The 19,803-nt window shown below is 49.3% G+C and overlaps 1 protein-coding gene across 1 annotated transcript in view; it reads right to left on the bottom strand.

Moving 5' to 3' along the window:
* Positions 1–19,803, bottom strand: part of LOC146190993 (uncharacterized) — a 185,469-nt gene that overhangs the window by 139,050 nt on the left and 26,616 nt on the right. Inside the window, exon 2 of the mRNA XM_084601415.1 lies at positions 2,648–2,835. Coding sequence (XP_084457541.1) covers positions 2,648–2,763 — 116 coding nt within the window. The 5' untranslated portion in view covers positions 2,764–2,835. The remainder of the gene's footprint in view (positions 1–2,647; positions 2,836–19,803) is intronic.

Raw genomic sequence — 19,803 nt, 5'->3', positions numbered from 1 at the left:
CTTGCAAATGCCTATATAAAATATTCTCCAAATAGCCGCGGGTCAGGATCTCCATTAGCAATACAGAGGCGCACTACTCGCGCACTGGACCCTTATAGAGTTCGACAATATTCTCCAGCTTCTCACTTCGACAGTTCTCACTGATTCTGACAATGCATTCCGTTCGACGTGACGGTGTTTACACTGGATCAAGCATCGCAGCGGAACTCATCGACGAACTTTCAGCGCAGGTCTACCAGCACATAAAGCCATGCACTGACTATTGCGAGCTGCATTATTTTCTAGATATATATAGGCGACTTTCTCGAGAGCGAAAGAGTTCAGTTACTGTGGCCAACAGGTCCACTAGTGTAATTGGATTGGATTGGTAAAACGTTTATTCGGGGCCTGCAGTAGAACGCGCGCTCCCGCACGCGCGCTCCGGACGGGGCCTACGTCGTCCTCTGGGCACCGGCCGCGCGGCCTGGGTCCCCGCTCGCCGTGGCCGGCTCGCTGGTTCCCTGCCGGGCCAGCGCCTTGATGACCTGCTGGACGGCCCAGAGTTGTTCCTCTTGATTGTCGCTCCCTGCGGCTGCTTCCAGTCGCGGCGGGATCCTCCCAGACTTAGCTTCTTCATGGTACTTGCTACAATTCCACAGCATGTGTGCGAAGCCGGCCGTCTCCGTTCGGCAGACTGTGCATTTGTCTGTCGGGTGCGTCTCGGGATACATTCTATGCATCAGCGACGGGCTGGGGAGTGAGCCCGTCTGTAGCTGTCTGAATAAAACGGGTCTTTGGTGCTGAACACTTGTCTTGCTGGCCACGTGAGCGTATAGTTAGAGCGAAGCTCAGATATCGGTGGATAATCCCCAATGTATCAGTCGACGTTAACGTGGTAGCACGGTTGGTAACGTGACCACTAGCGTGACGTGCTGTGAGGAAGATTCACGTGTGTGCGTTGATCATGTGACGCTACACCTTCACGTTAACGTAATTGAGCCGTCCGGCCGCGAGCCCCATCAGCCGCCCACGCACGTTGCCTCAGCGGCGTGACGTCATCGAAAACTAGTGTAAAAAATGACTGCATCAAAAGCGGCAGAGACGAAGAAGGGCGCAAGGGACAGCTAAGCCCCTGGATCAAGGACACTGGGCGAGTTCGATCTCATCCGTGCAAACACTGGGCAGACAGTAGCCGGGCAGCAGACTGCACGAGCGCTGACTACTGAGTTGACAGTTAAAGGGCCACTGTCCAGGGTATGGCTTTTTAAGAAAAGGAGCCCAATGCTTCGATCAGGTACCGGAGATAGTCTGTGCAGAATGCTACAGCGATACGCGCGCCGCAAAGCAGCAAAAATACAAATCAAAGCTTTCTCATCCTCCCCTTCGGGAAAGCAGCTTCCCCGTTCTCTACGCTGGCCCGTCGGGCCGCTGGGCTGACGTCAGAAGGCAACGGCATCCACTGGTCCGTCTCGCTGACTTACGGGTGAAGGATGGGCGTCGCACCGATCACTGCGCGCTTTTCCCTCGCCACGGCCGGACTGAATTTCTAGGTGGCTCTGACTGAATGCACTGAATGCAGCGGCGCGAGCTCCCTCGCCCGTTTCGTTTTCGCGCACGCATACTGCCATGCCCCACCTCCCGCCAAACGCGGAGGAAGAAGGGGAATTCGGCTTGCGGAGTCTATACGACCGGGCAAGAGAGTGAAAAACGTTTGCGAGGGAACGGGAGGAGAGAAACACGACAGAATCAGGTGATTGCGGTGGCTGTAACTGCGTTATTAATTACTCTTTTCAAAAACATTTTTTCGGCCTTGCGTTCAGGGGGCGAAGCCTCACAGTCACCAGGGAAGAAAATATTTTCGGCCAGAGGGTGGGCAGTAGCCCTTCAAGTGTCATGCAAAAGTCTCTCCGACAGTCACTCGAGTTTTTTCGCGCTATGCTAACATGAGTTCCTTTTTTATCGCAGCCGAGAACGCATACTATGGGCGGTGAGGGAAGGTGGTTTGTGGTATGACGTCAGATATACGTTAGGTAGGCGATAGCTTACGCGCACCATATGATGCAGCTGCAGTGGTAGCTGCGCCTCCTAGTGTCTCGCTTTAATATTGAAATGCCCGCGATAACGAAACATTTTTCAAAATTTCGGGCCGTTATATATGACGTAAAAAAAGCTAAAGAATTCAAACAGTACTAGGTCTCATTCCAAATGAGTGCCGCTCATGGAACTCCCCGAGCGATGATGCGAGCGGTCACGTGTTGCCACTGTTGGCACGATTGTCCAAGCACAGAGACAGAAAGGGTGGGATGAAAGAGAAAGAGAGAGAATAAAACACTATAGTCAAGTCCAAACAAAGTCGTCGCTCCACCGACTGAAGTTAGTCAATTCGAGCGACAGTATGGTAAAAAAAGCCGCCTTCTATAAACACAGCAGACAAGGAACTACGTGTCGTACGGCGCTCAATTTCTCCCGGGTACCATAGACGAACGTTTCACCGTACCGAGTGAGTGCCATTCTGCTCCCTAGGCCACATGCGTGCGCACGGCAAAGAGCGCGCGAGGCAGCCGCACATCGTGTACGAAATTGGCCCACGGAACGCAGCTCGAAAGGTTCGAAAGATAGGCCTTTCTCTGGCTGAATGTTGAGAGGCATGCGTTGTTCATGAACTCACTTCATGTAGTAGATGCGGCCCGCGGGGTCCACGTGTGCCGTGCATCCTCGCCGGATGCGCTGGTTGAGCTGCGCCAGGTACAGGGCCGTGGCGTCGACGGCGTCGTCGTCGCCCATGACGTCACCGCCAGGGCAGCTCCTGCGCTCAACGCGGAGGCCCCTTCATGCCCGCCCTCGTGTCGTCACCACCTGCGAGAAGAAGCGAGACGTCGTCATCGTTTACAAGTCTTTGCTTGCTAGAAAAGGCCAAGAGCATTCTGGAGCGGGCTTTGAGCAGACCGAAATTCCATTTGGTGCAGCTTCTAAGCGTTTTCTCGAAAATAAGAGCCTGATATCGAGAAAATAAACGTGTGAAAGGTTTGTAAAACTTTGTCTTGCTGGCCACGTGAGCGTATATTTAGAGCGAAGCTCAGATGTCGGTGGATAATCCCCAATGTATCCGTCGATGTTAGCGTGGTAGCACGGTTGGTCACGTGACCACTAGCGTGACGTGCTGTGAGGAAGATTCACGTATCTGCGTTGACCATGTGAAGCTACGCCATCACGTCAACGTAATGGAGCCGCCCGGCCGCGAGCCCCATCAGCCGCCCACGCACGTTGCCTCAGCGGCGTGACGTCATCGAGAACATGCACAGGCACAGGGACGACAAAGAGCAATCGCAAATTCAAAAACCGCAAAACATACAACCGTGCTAGATAAGAGCATTAGTGAGAACGTGTAGTTTATTGCGGCGTGATGTCAATTTTTTTTTTTTATTAGCGACTACCTCTCATTATTTATCTGAATCGATATTTTTGCCCGCGGCGTGTTTCTTTGATCTACAGGGAGCTCAACTGCAGCACAAGAATGCGCAAACTTCGACGTAGCTGCGGGTATAGCGATCTTTATTTTATTTTATTTTATTGGTACCCTCAGGGTAAAATATTACAGAGGGGAGTGGGGATTATAAGCACTTCTGCCTCAGACATAGAGAGAACCTCACGGGACCTCGCCGCTCCCCTGAGCAGGCTTCGACATGACGGCGGGGCAGCGACCGCGTGTCCTTGACGCGGGCCAGCCGAGAGCATAAAAACGCATACCGCAGCACACCCGCGGCAGTGCGCTCTGGGAAGATGTCTTCCGGGCCTCTCTCGCGGCCGCTCTGGGAAAGCGTCTTGAGTTTCACCGGGCCCGCGATCTACGCATCGTTCTCATCTGTACGGCCGTCGATACTGATCAACCCAGCCTTCGACGCCTCATCTAACAAGAAAGCCGTGAGAATTCCTTTTTGCTAAAAACTGTTGTTTAATCGAGCATTGCTTTCGCCTTTGTTTAAACCTTAATACGACTTAGTACCTTTACGCTGTGTTTTCTATGTAACCCTTGCCATACTTATTACATCTGGAATACTTGCTTTGTTATCCTTATAGTGATCTTTTATCGCAGTGTTTTGTTCTTTGTCGGGTTTTCCTCTTGTCATTTACCGAGTTTATATCACTTTAGTGTCGTGGCGTTTTATTTTCTTTTACTGTACTCTTTTATTATACAGTGTACCTTGGACTAATATCTATAAATATTCAGCTGTTTGTAAAAGAAATTGATCTCCTTGAAGTCGCCCCGCCGGGGTGGTGCAGTGGTAAGACGCCCGACTACTGTCCGGATTACCCGAGTTCGAACCCGACCTCGGCGGCTGCGTTTCGATGGAGGCGAAACGAAGAGGCGTCCGTGTGCTGTGCGATGTCAGCGCACGTTATTGGATTGGTAAAACGTTTATGCGGGGCCTGCAGTAGAACGCGCGCTCGCGCGCGCGCACTCCGGACGGGGCGTATACGTCGTCCTCTGGGCACCGGCCGCGCGGCCTGGGTCCCCGCTCGCCGTGGCCGGCTCGCTGGTTCCCTGCCGGGCCAGCGCCTTGATGACCTGCTGGACGGCCTAGAGCCGCTCCTCTTGATTGTCGCTCCCTGCGGCTGCTTCCAGTCGCGGCGGGATCCTCCCAGACTTAGCTTCTTCCTGGTACTTGGTACAATTCCACAGCATGTGTGCGAAGCCGGCCGTCTCCGTTCGGCAGACTCTGCATTTGTCTGTCGGGTGCGTCTCGGGATACATTCTATGCATCAGCGACGGACTGGGGAGTGAGCCCGTCTGTAGCTGTCTGAATAAAACGGCTTGATGTCGACTGAGCCCCGAGCAAGGGGGTGGAAGAGTTCTGCGAGCTAGGCGGAACACCTTGGTTATTTCGTTGTAGTCCGTCATTCGGTCTTTGGTGCTGAACCACGCACGTTAAAGATCCCCAGGTGGTCGCAATTACTCCGTAACCCTCCACTACGGCTCCTCTTTCTCTCTTTCCACTTTAACTCCCACCTTCCTCCCTTCCCCTACGGCGCGGTTCAGATGTCCACAGAGCAAGTGTGACAGATACTGCGCCTTTCCCTTCCTGTGAACCAATTATTATTATTCCCCAATCACACACCGACACACGTGTCAACCGGCCTAACTTTTAAATGTGTTTTCGAACCTCATAGAGCAACGACGGGTAAAAGGTCCCAATATAGTCCGACATTTTCGACATGACTGGCAGAGCCGGCGAAGTCGGCGACGGTACGTCGGCTACGACAGGCGCGTCAAAAAACTGGCGCCTCTGCAGTCTGGCGCGGCTGGCGTGCACGGTGCCGTGGCGCGCATGCGCACAAGAAGCCATCGAGGGCTGGGACGTTTACGGTGTACATTTTCGAGCAGATGACTATATACTACAGCAGATTATATACGCGCCAAGGGGATCCCGCGCCCTCTTGACCGTAAAGGCGGGGATTTGTGACATAATTGTGACACAAGTGCCAATCTCGCAAGTAAACTGCAACTGAAGTATTTACTCAGAACAATTATTGATAAGCCGCTAAATTTAAATCGAAGAAGGGGAAATACATCGAATTCAGAAAATCCGGCAATACTGCGACGAAAAAAACGCGCTATATAACAGACCACTGACAGAATGAGTCCGAATTTAGTACTTGAGCATAACAATCCTTATAACCTACCTTCGGACATAACTGGCCAATAAATCATAGTATATTTCTGTTCATATTAACGTACTCCTCAACGTGTAACACGGGGGCGATTATTACGGCGTTAGACGTTATACGGAACAGACCCTGGGTCGTCACTCGAATGGATCCTGTCCGAAGCCACCGAGAAAAACGACCAAGGCTTGGCCCGCGAGACATCACGGTTGGTGGATTGCGGTGAATTACGAGTGTATTAAGTTGGTTTAAGTTGTAGCACGATGGATTAGGTTGGGTTTGTACCAGGTTGATTGAATTCTGGCGGATTAGGAGAGAGAGAATTACGTTGGGTTAAGTGCGAATTCGGTGAATTGATTCGGGCGCATTAAGAGCGGGTTATGCTGAAATTAGTCGTGCTACGGTGGACTGATCAAATTTGGCAGGAACAGACCCACGTGTCGCGCGTGGTGGATTGAGATTTAACATAGGTCATTTCTAGTTATACTGAATTTTGTTTTGCTTATTTATCCGTTTCCTGCTCACCAGCTCATCTGTAATCGTTGCCTTGCGCACAATATTTTGGATTACTTCGTTTTCTCACTCAGTTACTGTCAGAACAATTGCGTTAGCGGGTCAGTCATGTTGCACAAGGTCAGTTTTTTTTTTTTTATTTCCTATATGTGATTGCTTATGCATGGACAAATCAACATTGATATTTGAAAGCCTGGAAAACGAGTGCTACGGTGAAGTGGCCACAGATCGCGAGTGTACGCTGTCTGGACGACTCTCAATCCGCTGTATGTTCCTGTCATTATATAACCCGACGATCCCCGTTTGTTCGTGTTCACGCGGTTGCGAAGAGGCTACAAAGTCTGCACGACACTGTGACCAATCAGCTATTCAAATCCAGTCGCAAGGCGACACAAATCGCGGTATCCATCATTCGTTCACGTGAAGCAACGATCGCGGCATACACTCGCCACGGTGGTAGACGGGCCGTGTTTACCACTGCCCCTGCTACAGGCACAATGCCGCACCCGCCGCGCGCGCGGTTTGCGCAACCATGGACACAGGAAGTGGCGGGGCAGTACAAAGGCGGCGACGGAAAACCCTCGCCTTACCGCCAGCTTATTTTCAGAGCACAGAAAAGGCACGGCCTCCTCTGCGTCTGGGAACCGCTGCTGCGCAACACCGCCTCATCTGTCGGAGAAAGGGAAAAGGGGGGAAGGGTATAGGCGACATGCGCGCTGATAAAGCGCTCTTCTACAACGTCCTACCGTTCATTTTTTGTTTCCCCCCACATTTACTATCATTACTTTACAAACCTGGTCTTAAATTATTTACGCTCATTGTTTGCAGTTGGCCATGCGTCTCCATTTTCCCTTTCATTCTAGAACGGTTGTCAATTATCTCTATTCTGAAAGTACGCGGGGAAAAATCACATTACAAAGTGATATCTTAGTAAATATGGGCCGGAACGTATGAACGGACGACTAAAAATTGCGAACAAATGAAATTTTCGAAACCCGCATCGAACAGCCTCCTATTCGATTCGCCGAACTAATCATTTAGTGCAGGTTCCAAATGTAGGCTCACATGCACTCCCCTAGGCCAAGAAAGTGGAAGTTCGTTCCGTTGTTGGTTGAGCTCCCAGCCGATTTCCCATTTCCTTCCTATTTTTCCCATTTCTTCCCATTTCTTTTATTTTCAATTGGTTTTTGTCTGCGATAACCTCTGGTTCGATGCGGGCTTTCTCTCACATTTATTTCGATTTTTTTTTTTTTGTCATCTTGAGAGTTTACAATAAAGGGCTCCTAGTGGGCGGAGGTCTTATGGACGATACAGGAAACGACGGCGGCGGATGTCGCTTTTGAGGTGCACAGGCACAGACAACGCCGGCACTTTCGCTAAGTGGCAATATTAATTTTCCGCATAGTCCTAAGTCCCAAAGGTGTGCCTGCAGTGATGTATACATGTCTAGGGATCGCAGCCCACTTTGTCGCCATGCATACATCTCCCGCTGGAGGTCGAACGCTATACCTTCATTAATAGCAAGGAACCGCCCTCAGCACACACCAGCAGAAGAGCCACGTTGTACTACGCCTTTCACACGCCCAGCTTCAAAACAGCGAACTACAGGGGTGACACTTTTCACCCGCTGTTCTGTTCCAGTGCACGCGGTTATGGCGAGCAAATGACTCCCAGTAGCTATAGGGCATCGCCACATTTTAGCAGCTTTGGGGCTAGATGACATGCCATTCTGACAGGACTAAGTGCGAAGACACAGTGCAAAGAGCTACTTCCGTGTCTTTTGTTCTGTGGACACCAAAACCGCGCCGTAAGGGAAGGGCGGAAGGTGGGAGCTAAAGCGGAGAGAGTGAGAGAGGTGGTATAGTCGAGGGCTGCATATTAATTTCGACCACCTGGGGATATTTAAAGTGAACTGACATCGCACAGCATACGGAAGCCTCTCCGTTTAGCCTCTATTGAAACGCAGCCGCCGGTGATCGGAATCGAACCGGGAGCTCCGGCACAGTAGTCGGGCATCTTAACCACTGCACTACCGCAGCGGGGCCATTGCTTGTCCCGTTACAACAAAAGCCGGTGGCGTCGTTCGTTCGTACTCGCGAGATGACCATAAAAATCCCAGCGATCGCAAGAAAAATAGGATGACGTCATCAAACGGCCGCATAACACACGCAGCAAGCTGAGGACCCACTGCACATCACCGGATGCATTCAGGCCCATTCGCGTCCGAGGCCGCCGCCACTTCAGACATTCCTGTACCTATGTTAGTTTATATACCCTCGCAAAGGCTGACATCCATGTGGAGGTTTCTCGCTGCATGCATTAGCATGCATATGCATGAACAGCATGTAAGTGTTAATCAAGATGAAGGCTAGCTTACGAAGTGTGTGTGTGTGTGTGTGTGTGTGTGTGTGTGTGTGTGTGTGTGTGTGTGTGTGTGTGTGTGTGTGTGTGTGTGTGTGTGTGTGTGTGTGTGTGTGTGTGTGTGTGTGTGTGTGTGTGTGTGTGTGTGTGTGTGTGTGTGTGCGTGCGTGCGTGCGTGTGTGCGTGTGTGTGTGTGTGTGTGTGTGTGTGTGTGTGTGTGTGTGTGTGTGTGTGTGTGTGTGTGTGTGTGTGTGTGTGTGTGTGTGTGTGTGTGTGTGTGTGTGTGTGTGGTGAGCATGACTGCCAAACACTGGGTGAAGCATAACCGTGCACGTGGAATTACTCTCTCGCACGCACGCATGCTAGCACACACACACACACATCGAATACAATATCAATAGAAAGAATTTCAGTAAAAGAATTTCAGTAAATGTCAAAAACCTCCCCAGAAAACATTCAACACGTGGTATTGTAACATTTTCTCATTCATGCGTGTAAGCGGTGTTGAATGTCTGCCATTTTGTTTGTTTATTTTGCATTGTGGGATCCCCTGGACAGCGACGCTACAGAGGAGGTGTATAGCTGTGACAGGTGGAAAAAGAGGAGGAGGTAGCAGCCAAACGCAAAGCCGGCCCCCAACCCTTTTCGCACTCGCTCTCATCTTCCGTGCACGGGGCAGCGATGCTGCAGGCGTGGCGCGACGCCAGCGTGCGCTAATGGACGCTGGTTCTTGGCGAAAGTGAGCTTTCCTGCTTGTTTTCGCCCCAGCTCGCGGCGAGGAGGAAGCAACTCCAAGGCCAAGGCCGCCAACTGCGCGGGGCCGCCGCTGCTCGCCGAGGAAAGCGCGCCTGGACGATCGGAACAGCCCAGTGCAGCAACGCGCGCGGGCCGCCCTAAAACGATAGGGGGTATGACGACGAGAGTCTCGCCGCAATGGCCAGGACCCTGGTGGCGTTCTGGCGAGGTGCAGAGGTCGCCCACGATTCAAATGCCCTGTGCGACAGACAAGCAGTGGCGTCCCACATGCGAATACAGCATCATGAATAATAATAATAATAATAATAATAATAATAATAATAATAATAATAATAATAATAATAATAATAATAATAATAATAATAATTGGCTCACAGGAACGGAAAGGCGCAGTTATCTGTCACACTTATTTCAGTGGACACCTGACCCGTGCCATAAGGGAGGGAAGAAGGTGGAAGTGAAAGTGGAAAGAGAGACGGAGGAGCCGTAGTGGAGGGCTACGGAGTAATTTCAGCCAATCCGTCATTCAGATGCAGGGCATGGTCCAAATTCTGGTAACCATGAGTTCATAAACCGTCCACCTCGAGAAGCCTTCTCGCCCTATCGAATGAGGCCGGCGAATGAACCCCCAAATAACCGCCCTACTCAGTGAGCGGAGGCGCTGCTCTGCGTTGCAGGCCCGGCGAAAGGCTTTATTTAAAACTGCAGCGCCAAAGCTGGAAAAAACCTACCGCGCACTGTTGCAGACAATATTAGAGCACTGCAAACTTGAGCGAGCAATAAAGCCAGGCTTGTACGAGGAGTGAGCCTTTCGGAAGATGGGATCCAGCAGGAGAATAGGGCAATGGAATATAACTGCACATTTCATTAATGCACAAGAAGTATGAAATGCTGAACCCCACAAGAAAAAAAAAAAAAAAAGAACAGAAAAAAACAGAAAAAGAAAAAAAAAAGAAAGGAACCAATTCGCTGTATACTGCAGATTGAGGAATGCTTTTTACAATCTTAGACGATGAATTCCAAATTCTCGTTAGAACCGAAACTGACGCCCGCGGTGAGGCGCCACTTGTCATTGGTGCGATTCCTTCGTGCATGGTCACGAAGAGAAAGCTTTCTCCCAGCCCTGCTAGACACGATGCTCCAAGGACACGAAGGCACCTTCCGGTTTGGTTAAAGTGGGTATTTACATGTGTGCCATGTAGTCTTTCACATAATGTGGTATCTTAACGACTGTATGCTAATCAGTGCGTGTGGCATAATATAGGCACAAATTCATTGACTACTGATTAAGAGAGTAGCAAAGCACATGTACGGAAACGAGGATCCACAAGGGGTATTTATGCCACGTTAGTTAAAATTAGACAACTTGGTCGTTACAAAGTACGAACAACACCCGTATATTGCAGGTTACACCAGACGACGACTGACGCCCCAAGCGGCGCTCGGTTACTTCGTTCTTGGAGTTTAAGCTTGCTAGACTTGCCTTGTTGTCTGACTTGGGGCTGCTTTGTTTCGGTTTCTGTTTCGCAATATGGGGAGCCGCACACCCTTAGAGACGGAGCTCAAGTGTGTATGTGTGTGTGCGCGCTTGTGTGTGCGTGTGTGAGCATCCCGCTTTTTTTTTCTTTTTTTTTTTTTATGTTTCCCCGGGGAAGCCTCTGTGCCTGGGAAAATAGTCCTTTAAGAGGTACGTTTTCTCACAATTAAGGCTTTGCACTTACGAAATTTTTCGCTGTTCTCTGAAGACATTCTTACAACTGCTGGAAAGAAACGTCTCGGAGCGTTGAGTCAAAGTAGTTAAACTCTAGTGACAGCCCTTCTTCCAGTTTTTACAGCAAGAACTTAATTAGCTTAGTTGAAGAACCGAGCACAGGGCGTATAAAGGCGGAGTCGATGCCACACCACGGTTCACACTTGGAAAGGACAAAGATGGAGTGTCAGTCGATCGCAGTCGTAATGGCGTTGGATCGCAGCTGTTTGATGATACCCAGTGGCACTAATGTAGTGAGTATATTTTGCTTGTATGCTGTGCGCTGACGTTATATGCCGCTGCCTCGGTACAATGCCAGGAGCAGGTAGTTGTACCGTGCGGGAAATATACCAGCTGTCCCAGCTAACGTTAGTCAAAGGCAAAACAATTACGTATCTGAGGCAGGTCAGGCGAACAAGTTTCATACACTTGCCAGTCTCCTTGCAAGCAACAGGGATTTGTTTTTCTAAATTACAACATATTTCATCTAGATTATAAACGGAATTTGCTAAGTTGGAGTCAAATCACCTTCAGACACCCCCAAAGAACGCTTTAACATGTATCCTTTTTTTCCGAGTTTCAAAAAATAAATAAATAAATAAACGCTAAATACAAAAAAAAATTAGGTGATTACCACATTCACGCGCCACGATTGTGCTGCTCTCTGTCGTGGTTGCGTATTTCCGTCTCCTCAACGGTAGGGTCCCGCAACTTATTTCTCCTCACGGGTTGCCTCTTAGCGGGTTAACCGGGGATTGTTACCGAGAAGTGTCTCTGAACGCAATCTAAAGGTAACATACACTCACTAAAGGCAGAAAATGATTACGGTGAAGCTAACTGAACAGAGCGTATACCATTGTCATGTCGTCACTTCGTGGCTCTGTTCACGGCTGGTTTTGCGGCTATGAATAATTAAAAACATCACATAATGCAACCTAAAGGGGAACACACCCCAGGCGAGATCTCAGTAGCTTAATTTAACGTTGCGACAAAAAAAAAAAAATGCGCTTACAAGATTCGAACCCACTTTTATTCGCTTAGTGCTCAGGTAAGTAGTGCCAACCCATTGCTCCACGTTGTTTTTTTTTTTTTTTTTTTTTTTTATATAGCCTGCTTAGACATACATCGCTACACTTTGCTCCACTGCAGCAGCGAGTGTTGCAGGCTTTTGAATTCGCTCTTATTCATTTTTACAACATTTTCGCTATCTGTCGCCAGGTGACGCTGCTCAGAGGACCCTACCGTTGAGAGACCGGAATAACGCCCCCCAGCGTAGCGTCAGGCCGATATATCTGCAGTGGTTTCTGCGCCCGCGTCATTCAGTCAGCGCTGGACGGTGCACGTTGCAACGAAAGCGGCGAGCTTGCTGCAAATCGCCAACTATCAGCCTAACGTTGCAGCGGGGCCGTCGAGACATTGCCGCAACCGATTGCGTTCGCTCAAACCACGCCGCGCAGAAACCAGGGCCGCAGCTGACTTCGTACACTCAAACCACGACTGAGAGCAGCGCAATCGTGGTGCGCAAATGCGCTAATCGTGATTTTTTTTAAAATTGGCGGGCTTTATTTGGAAGTCGTGAAAAAAAATATACACGCGAGGCGTTCTCAATGAGTGGGATAATTGGAGTGGGGACTTATGAAGGTGTTTTTTAACTTTGAAAAATCACATTTATCGTCGAAAGTCACAATTTATTCATTTATAAGAATTATTTAGTTGCAAAACACACAAAAGAAATGCCTCTTGTGAGCAAGACGGCTGGGAGCTGTATGAAACTGGTTCCCTAGCTTGCCTCAAATATTTAATTTTTGTAGCGAAGATACACTGCGCTAAGTTCTCAAGCCGTCGGCGTGGCACCGTGGCATCATGTAAGACGAAGAAGACGCTACAAAACCTCGTATGTTGCAAACTGAAATTTTGTAAGCGATCCTATTCTTATAGATTCTGATCCGACACAATCTCAGCAGGTTTGCCAAAACCATCAACTGGAATTTTGTAGCGAAAGAGTCGCTACCCTTGAGCATTTCGCCGGTGCCTGAAAGAGGTGCCTCGAACAGTTGGCAGGAGGTATCTATAGCAGCTGACACGGTCGCGCACTGACAGGACGTAGGGTTGCCTTAGTTACGCTTGACAGAAGCCCCCAACTGGGGCCTCTCCTTTAATATGGGAGGTGATATCAGAATCAGCCTGCCAGGACGCTTGCATTCATGTTACCCCTATGCCACGCAGGCACGTACATATACGGTCTGAAAAGCGGATGTTAAAGAGGCTATTCACTGCAACACTTACAGCTTACGTTCTATCACCAGGTTCAAGCCATGCTTAAACCCCCACGATATTTTTAGCCCTTGGCTAAAGTTAGCATGGTCACCTGGTATAGACGTCGCTGCAAAGTGACGAAGAACACCGCGTGATGTTCGAAGCTTCGACATATATGAGCGGAGATGGATTTTGCGTGTCTGGCTGGCTCGTCAAGTACGTTAATAGCTACAATCATGCTCGTGCCTGCGCCACAGTCCCTCTTTGCTTGCGTTCTCCAAACCGACCCTACATGCCGGGAACGCGAACGAACCGAAGGCCGGGTATATGCAGGTTAGCATACAGACGCCGACACGGACCCGGCCACTCCACATCACTTGGCCGCTAACGCCAATCAGCTTTCGTGGATGAATGCGCTAAAGGCAAAGTGTGGCAACACAACAGCGACATGAACAAAACACGAAAAATGGAAGCAGCGTTCGTCAACAGTGTTCTGCCTGTTCGCCGGCTGAGCGAAAGTCCGGGCGAAAATGGAGGTGAAAGCAAGCTGCCAGTGTACTGTGCAATGTCAGTGCACGTTAAAGAACCCCAGCTGGTCGAAATTTCCTGGACCCGCCGCATGACGTCTCTCGTAGCCTGAGTCGCTTTGGGATGATAACTTAATCACCCTAGTCCAACATAATCCGTCCTAACTATTAATACAATGTGATAACCTCCAATCCAATGTAATCCAGCCAAACCCCGCTATAAAAATCCAGGACATTGACACTTATCTAACCTGATCCATCAGTAATATAACATAAATCTCTCTAACTTAAAGGACCACAATCCAAATCCATCTATATATATACCTTATAAAAACTAACTTTTCCGACACATTTTTCTCAGTTCAGAAGTAGGCGACGGCTTTTCGACTGAACCAGCTACATACGCTATTGTGTAAAACAACAGAGGAGAGCAAAATAAAAAGATAAACGAGGAAGGGAACTTTCCGAGCCCATGTCTGGGGAAGGTTGACCACGTGACGTCACGCTCTCCTGATTTTTTTTCCCCCTTCAAGCTAATCCGTCAATCACCGTGTACGCCCTCTACTCGCCCCTTACCCGTGCGCTGTCTCCCCGCCGCTAGTATTCTCCCTTCAACTCCTTTCTCCCCTCAATGTGAAGTGGGGGTTTCCTTCTCTCCCTTTTACCTCTCTCCTAGGCTTCGCACACTGCCGCTACGCCGGACACTTTTTTTCTTCTTTTTTTCTTTCTTTTTGCGACAATGGCCTAATTATGTCAACCCATTTATAAACTTTGAACGAAGTTGCGGATTCTTTTCGGGAGAGATCAGAAATAAGACCCGTGTTCGCATAATCCGGAGGCTCGGCCGAAATTCGAGAGATTCGGCATGTACGGGAATCGTAACGAAGTTTCCGACAACTGGCTCAGCCACGTAGCAAAAAGGGCGCGCTGTTAAGAAACACAGGATAATGGCTGGTGGCACAAAAGTGCGCGCCGTTTCCGAGCACGCCTGCGTGCTGCGGCGAAACCTGCGGAAGAGCAGCCCCGATCCCGTCGCGAGAGCAAATCCTCTTAGCGCCGTGGCCAAAATGCAGCAGGCACCGACGGCGACCAGCAGCCAAGGGGAGCCAAGCGCGGCGTCTGGAAATCAAACAACAATAAGGGCGCTTCCGCCACCACTGGCGGCGAACGAGAGGACGATCTGGAGAGTAAACATTGGCGCGGACGGCGCGTGCGTGCCCGCGGGGCGGCCGCCAGGCTCGAGACGCTCCCATGGCGTACTACCTCAAATTCCCGTGCGAGAATCGATACATGACATCGCCGGTGAGCGGACCAGCGCTAGTCGGCGTTATCTCCATCGATGGGGGGAAAAAACAGAGGGGAAAAAAATAGGGGGGGGGGGGGGGGATCTATACTGTCGCCGAGGGGTACAGCGGGCGCTAGATGAAAAGCTTTCGTCCCAACTTTCGCGAGCTTTGACTTTTTCGCCTCCTGGCGGCGCGCTTCCCACGTGAACTCGGTAGCGCAAAGATTTATGTATGCATGTATGTACGTACTTCTGTCGCTAGCCGCACTCTACACTAGTTTGTGGCCCCACTGGAAGGATTGACCGAAAATCTGGAGCAGTCGCAAGGCTAAGTTTTGGTACGAAAAAAGAAAGAAAGAAAGAAAGAAAGAAAGAAAGAAAGAAAGAAAGAAAGAAAACAGGGGAGAGTGGTAGGGGCTAAGTTTACTGCCACAGTGTCGTGTGGCAGTAGCCCTCCTATGTGGTGCACGGGATACACGATTTTACAAACGAGTGAAGGGTGCTGCCATATCGGCGCGATAGGCCCCTCCCTCCCGTGACGACTGCCCTTCCCCCCCCCCCCCCCCCCCTTCGACTCTGTCAAATCGGCTTCTCCGAGGGTCGTGAACCGGCAGCTCAGTTGGTAAGAACACCGGACGCGGTATTCAGATGTCGTGGGTTCGAATCGCACCATCGGCGCGTTGCTTTCCCTTCTATACTTTGTATTTAATTATATTTCACCTCACACTGATTACAGTACAAATTCGCGACAATAGCAAAAAAAAAAAAAAAAAAAAAGAGAGAAAAAAATCCGCTAAGCTTTTCTTGGCCTCGCCCACTGTTGCATTCTTTCCTTCTTTATATGACCTCAAGAAGCCTTGTCGCCCGATCGAATGAGGCCGGCGAATGAACCCCAACCTTCCGCACCCCTCAGCAAGAAGCGGTGTTGCTCAATGTTGCTAGCCCGGCGAGAAACCAGATAAGAGAGAGATTCTTTAATGAAAAACAGAGAATTTTGCCGGCGTTTATATTTCTCTGGCATGCTATTCTGTGTAGAACCAGAGCACGACCTACCACCCTATCCATATCGTTTGAGTAACTTTCAAACAGCTGCGATCCAACAGCGCTGCTGCGCTTTCCAAGTGTGAACCGCGGGGTGACATCAACTCCGCCGTTGTACGCCCTGCATGTATTTGGCTCTTCGAACTAAGGTAACGAAGTTTTCATTTAAAATGAAAGGGCGGAAGGGGTATATATACGGTTGGTTTGGTTTATGGGCTTTAAGTGGAGGGCTGCGGAAATTTCGTCCACCTTGGCACCACAGCTGCGCCTGGCTTTTCCCCTCCATCGAAAAGCGGCCGGCCGCCCTGGCCGGGATATGATGCCGCGCGTGCTTGTTTTCAGCAGTCGAGAGCCTTTAACACTGAGCCACCGCGGCGAGGAACTTCTCAGTGGACGCCTACACTTATGTGAGGTACATCGATCGTCGGTCTGAACCCCTCCAGCTTGACTATCAATCAGACTGGTGCTATAGGTGGGAAGCGAAATGCTATGACGTCACCCTGAACGCTGCACAAATAACGGTTGCGTCACAATTCTGCTAGGAAATGACGGTCGTTTTATCTCCGACACCGTTCTTTAGGTTTTTTTTTTTTTTTTTTTACTTATTTATTAATTCCGCTTTACGGCAACAGCGACACCTTTTCGACCGAACTAGCTGTATACGCTTCGCGTAATAAGGAGCTGCGACGAGAAGACCGGTGAATGAGCTTGCTTACATACGATTTATTGCTCAATTCGATAGTCTAATAGACCGATCCCACTGACCGATCTGCGCGTGCGCCAGTTTTCCAGAAGTTGCACCGCCGTCATGCTTGTATAGTGGACTGGTCAACCACACATGCTTTACTGCAATCCCCGTTCGTTTATAGTACATATGGACTTTCGTCATCACATCTCCGAGACTTCACGTACCGCCCATAAAGTCTTTTTGCGAGCACTTCACGAAATAGCATTAACTGTTTCATGCTAGGCGAAGACATTCAACAGTACCTGCTGCTCTTTCATGAAGCTATTACCCGCTGATTACGCGCTAAACATCGCATTAGTTTATGTGGATATACTTCGATATAAGCGATTTTTTCGATGATAGTTATCTCACACGTGCGTTTCGACTAGTGTATTATATCAGCCTGATGACAGACATCGTCGGAATACCATGTAGGTTGGCGACAGTTCTGAAATGTGCCCTAATTTATTACTTCCCTGGACTTGGCACACAGCCAATAACAATTGGCAGCAGTGACATTACAGGTTCCTAAATATACGCTAGGTAACGGTTGTAATTCTGTTGTTCGCGGAGCATCGTGGAAAGAGCGAGGTTTCAGAGATATTACTGGCCTAGAGGATGGCCCGAGAAAGTTGACCTGTTCTTGGGCCAGCGTGTCCTGACTAAGTCGTTAAAAAAGGGTTCCGTGAAGCATGTTACACCCATACAAAAAGTAACGTCTTGATGTACCATGGCGATAACAACGAAATGCGAAAAGTGCGCCGACTACGCGCTCCGCTCTTCGCATTGATTTTCATCGCGCTTGGTAACAGGGCCTCGTTACAGACGTCCACATTACAAACATGGACGGCTCTAGCTTTTTTTTTTTCTAGCCACGCAGGCAGAGCGATGTAAATGAGGCACAGAAAGGAAGAGAGCAGTGATTTACCAAGTAGCACAGTGAATGAACGGGAACGTAAATCGGAAAGGTGAGCCACAGACGGCTGCATTAACGTCGTCGCATTTAAGCAAGCAATTCGCACTGTGGTGAAGTATGCTTAAGTAGGGGGGAAATGCGCCCAGTTGTCCAAGCGCCGCTCGAGACGAGGTCGTCGAAACACGCGGCGGCGGTGCCAGTCGTCACGAAAACGCCTCCTTTATAACAATCAAGAACTGGAAAAGGATTGAGTACCAGTTTTATTGACAGTTATGAGGGACGATGTAGGAAGGTCGGCGGGATTTATAACGTCCCAAAGCGACTCAGGATACGAGAGACGTCGTAATGGAGGGCTCCGAAAATTTCGACAACTTGGGGTTATTTAACGTGCACTGACATCGCGCACCACACGCGTACGCCTTGCTCTTCCACTCCATCGAAAAGCGGGCGCCGCGGCCGAGACTCGATCCAGCATCGCGTAGGACACAGTAGTTGAGCGCCCTAACCACTGCACCACCGCGGTGGGGCGGTGGAAATGTAGAGTATAATGCTCAAACTGCACACGCACAGAAACAATGTCCCTCAAATTATTTACCTCAGCACGTTGCTTGAAGAACTGCTCTCAAATTCCGCATTACCGATCGAGTACCGTAATCGTTGGCCATGTCGATTTCTTTTTTTCGTACAGCATCAGCTTCTGCAGTGCACGCTCGTTCACGTGCGCCAAATGTCGCATCTAGAGCTAATACGAGCTATAGTCTGTCGCTAGGGTGACTTCGATGCACACTGACGCTGACCATCGAGGCGCACTATCTGCCACCTGTGCACAAAGCCGCGCAGGGACCGCTCCTAGAATATTTACCTACAGCGTTTTTCATTTCATATTTATTTACACCATAGAGATGTGGGCAAGCTCATCCAAAAAGCGAACTATTTTCGCTTGAATAATACCCGAGACCCCCTGTACATGACCATACAGCGAACACAACAACTTATACGCTCCTAATTTTGGATTAGTAACAAGAGCAAGAAGACACAAATATATGCACGTGATAAAATCACCCTTTTGCCAATTCAGATTTAATGAACTATGACAGGAACATTGATTTGATGAGACGAACACTACATTTTTCTAGCTGAATATTTCTGGAATAACATGTATTTAAATGTCGCGGCAAGGTATAACACAACATTTGGCCCCCAATTTGAGTTCTAAAACTTGGAACGTGCCAAAATTCTTGCTGTCGAAGTGGGTAAGTCGAACATACTTGTATTCGTCACTCCGTGCCTGATGGCCTTGTACATCCGTATCGCGGTCCAGACGCTCTAATCGGTTCAGCAGGGTACACACGCCAACTTTGTCTCGCCCCTTATTTCCTGCCATGCAATCTGTCCTCAACTATCTCGGCAAACTCCGTTCAGTAATTCTAACATCCCATGACAGATACCTTTATTTGCAAGTATACGCTTCACAGGAACTCTCCATTTACGTTATGGTACGCTCTGCTGGTGTCCAGGAAGGCTAAATACAGAGACCCGTTTTCTGACCTATTTCCATACAATGGGTAACAGGCGCAAACCACGCTTGAACATGTGCAGTCCTTCCGGTATTCCGCTACCTTATATCCATGCATGCATTTTTTTCTTTTACTGCCTGCACCGCCAGCATGTCAGTAACTGACGTTATCTTAATCGGTCCGAAGACCATTGTGTTTGTCTTAATTCCTTGCCCTTTATACATTATTTCTCATCTGCCGCCAGCTGCCCAGAATTTGCTCGTTTAGTACGGCGGTTTTCGATGCCTTTAAGAAAGTTTCTCTTCTTCTTGGGCCAAGTCCATTAATTAGCTTGATTGGAATTTCGTCTCTCCCTACGGCCGTGGATTCAGTAATACTATCAGCCTCCCACTTTTTCAGTTCAAAAGTTGGTCTTTTTTTTTTTTTTTTTTCGGTTAGGTAGAGTTCTCCTGCCTCTCCATTCGAGGCGATCGATCACCCCGTGCCGCTTTCAAATAACTCAGCTAAAATG

Source organism: Amblyomma maculatum, chromosome 4, assembly GCF_055883805.1.
Source record: "Amblyomma maculatum isolate TAMU_Amacu chromosome 4, ASM5588380v1, whole genome shotgun sequence".
Classification (NCBI taxonomy): domain Eukaryota; kingdom Metazoa; phylum Arthropoda; class Arachnida; order Ixodida; family Ixodidae; genus Amblyomma; species Amblyomma maculatum.
The sequence above is the reverse complement of the archived record's forward strand: the minus strand, read 5'-3'. Positions and strand labels throughout refer to the sequence as shown.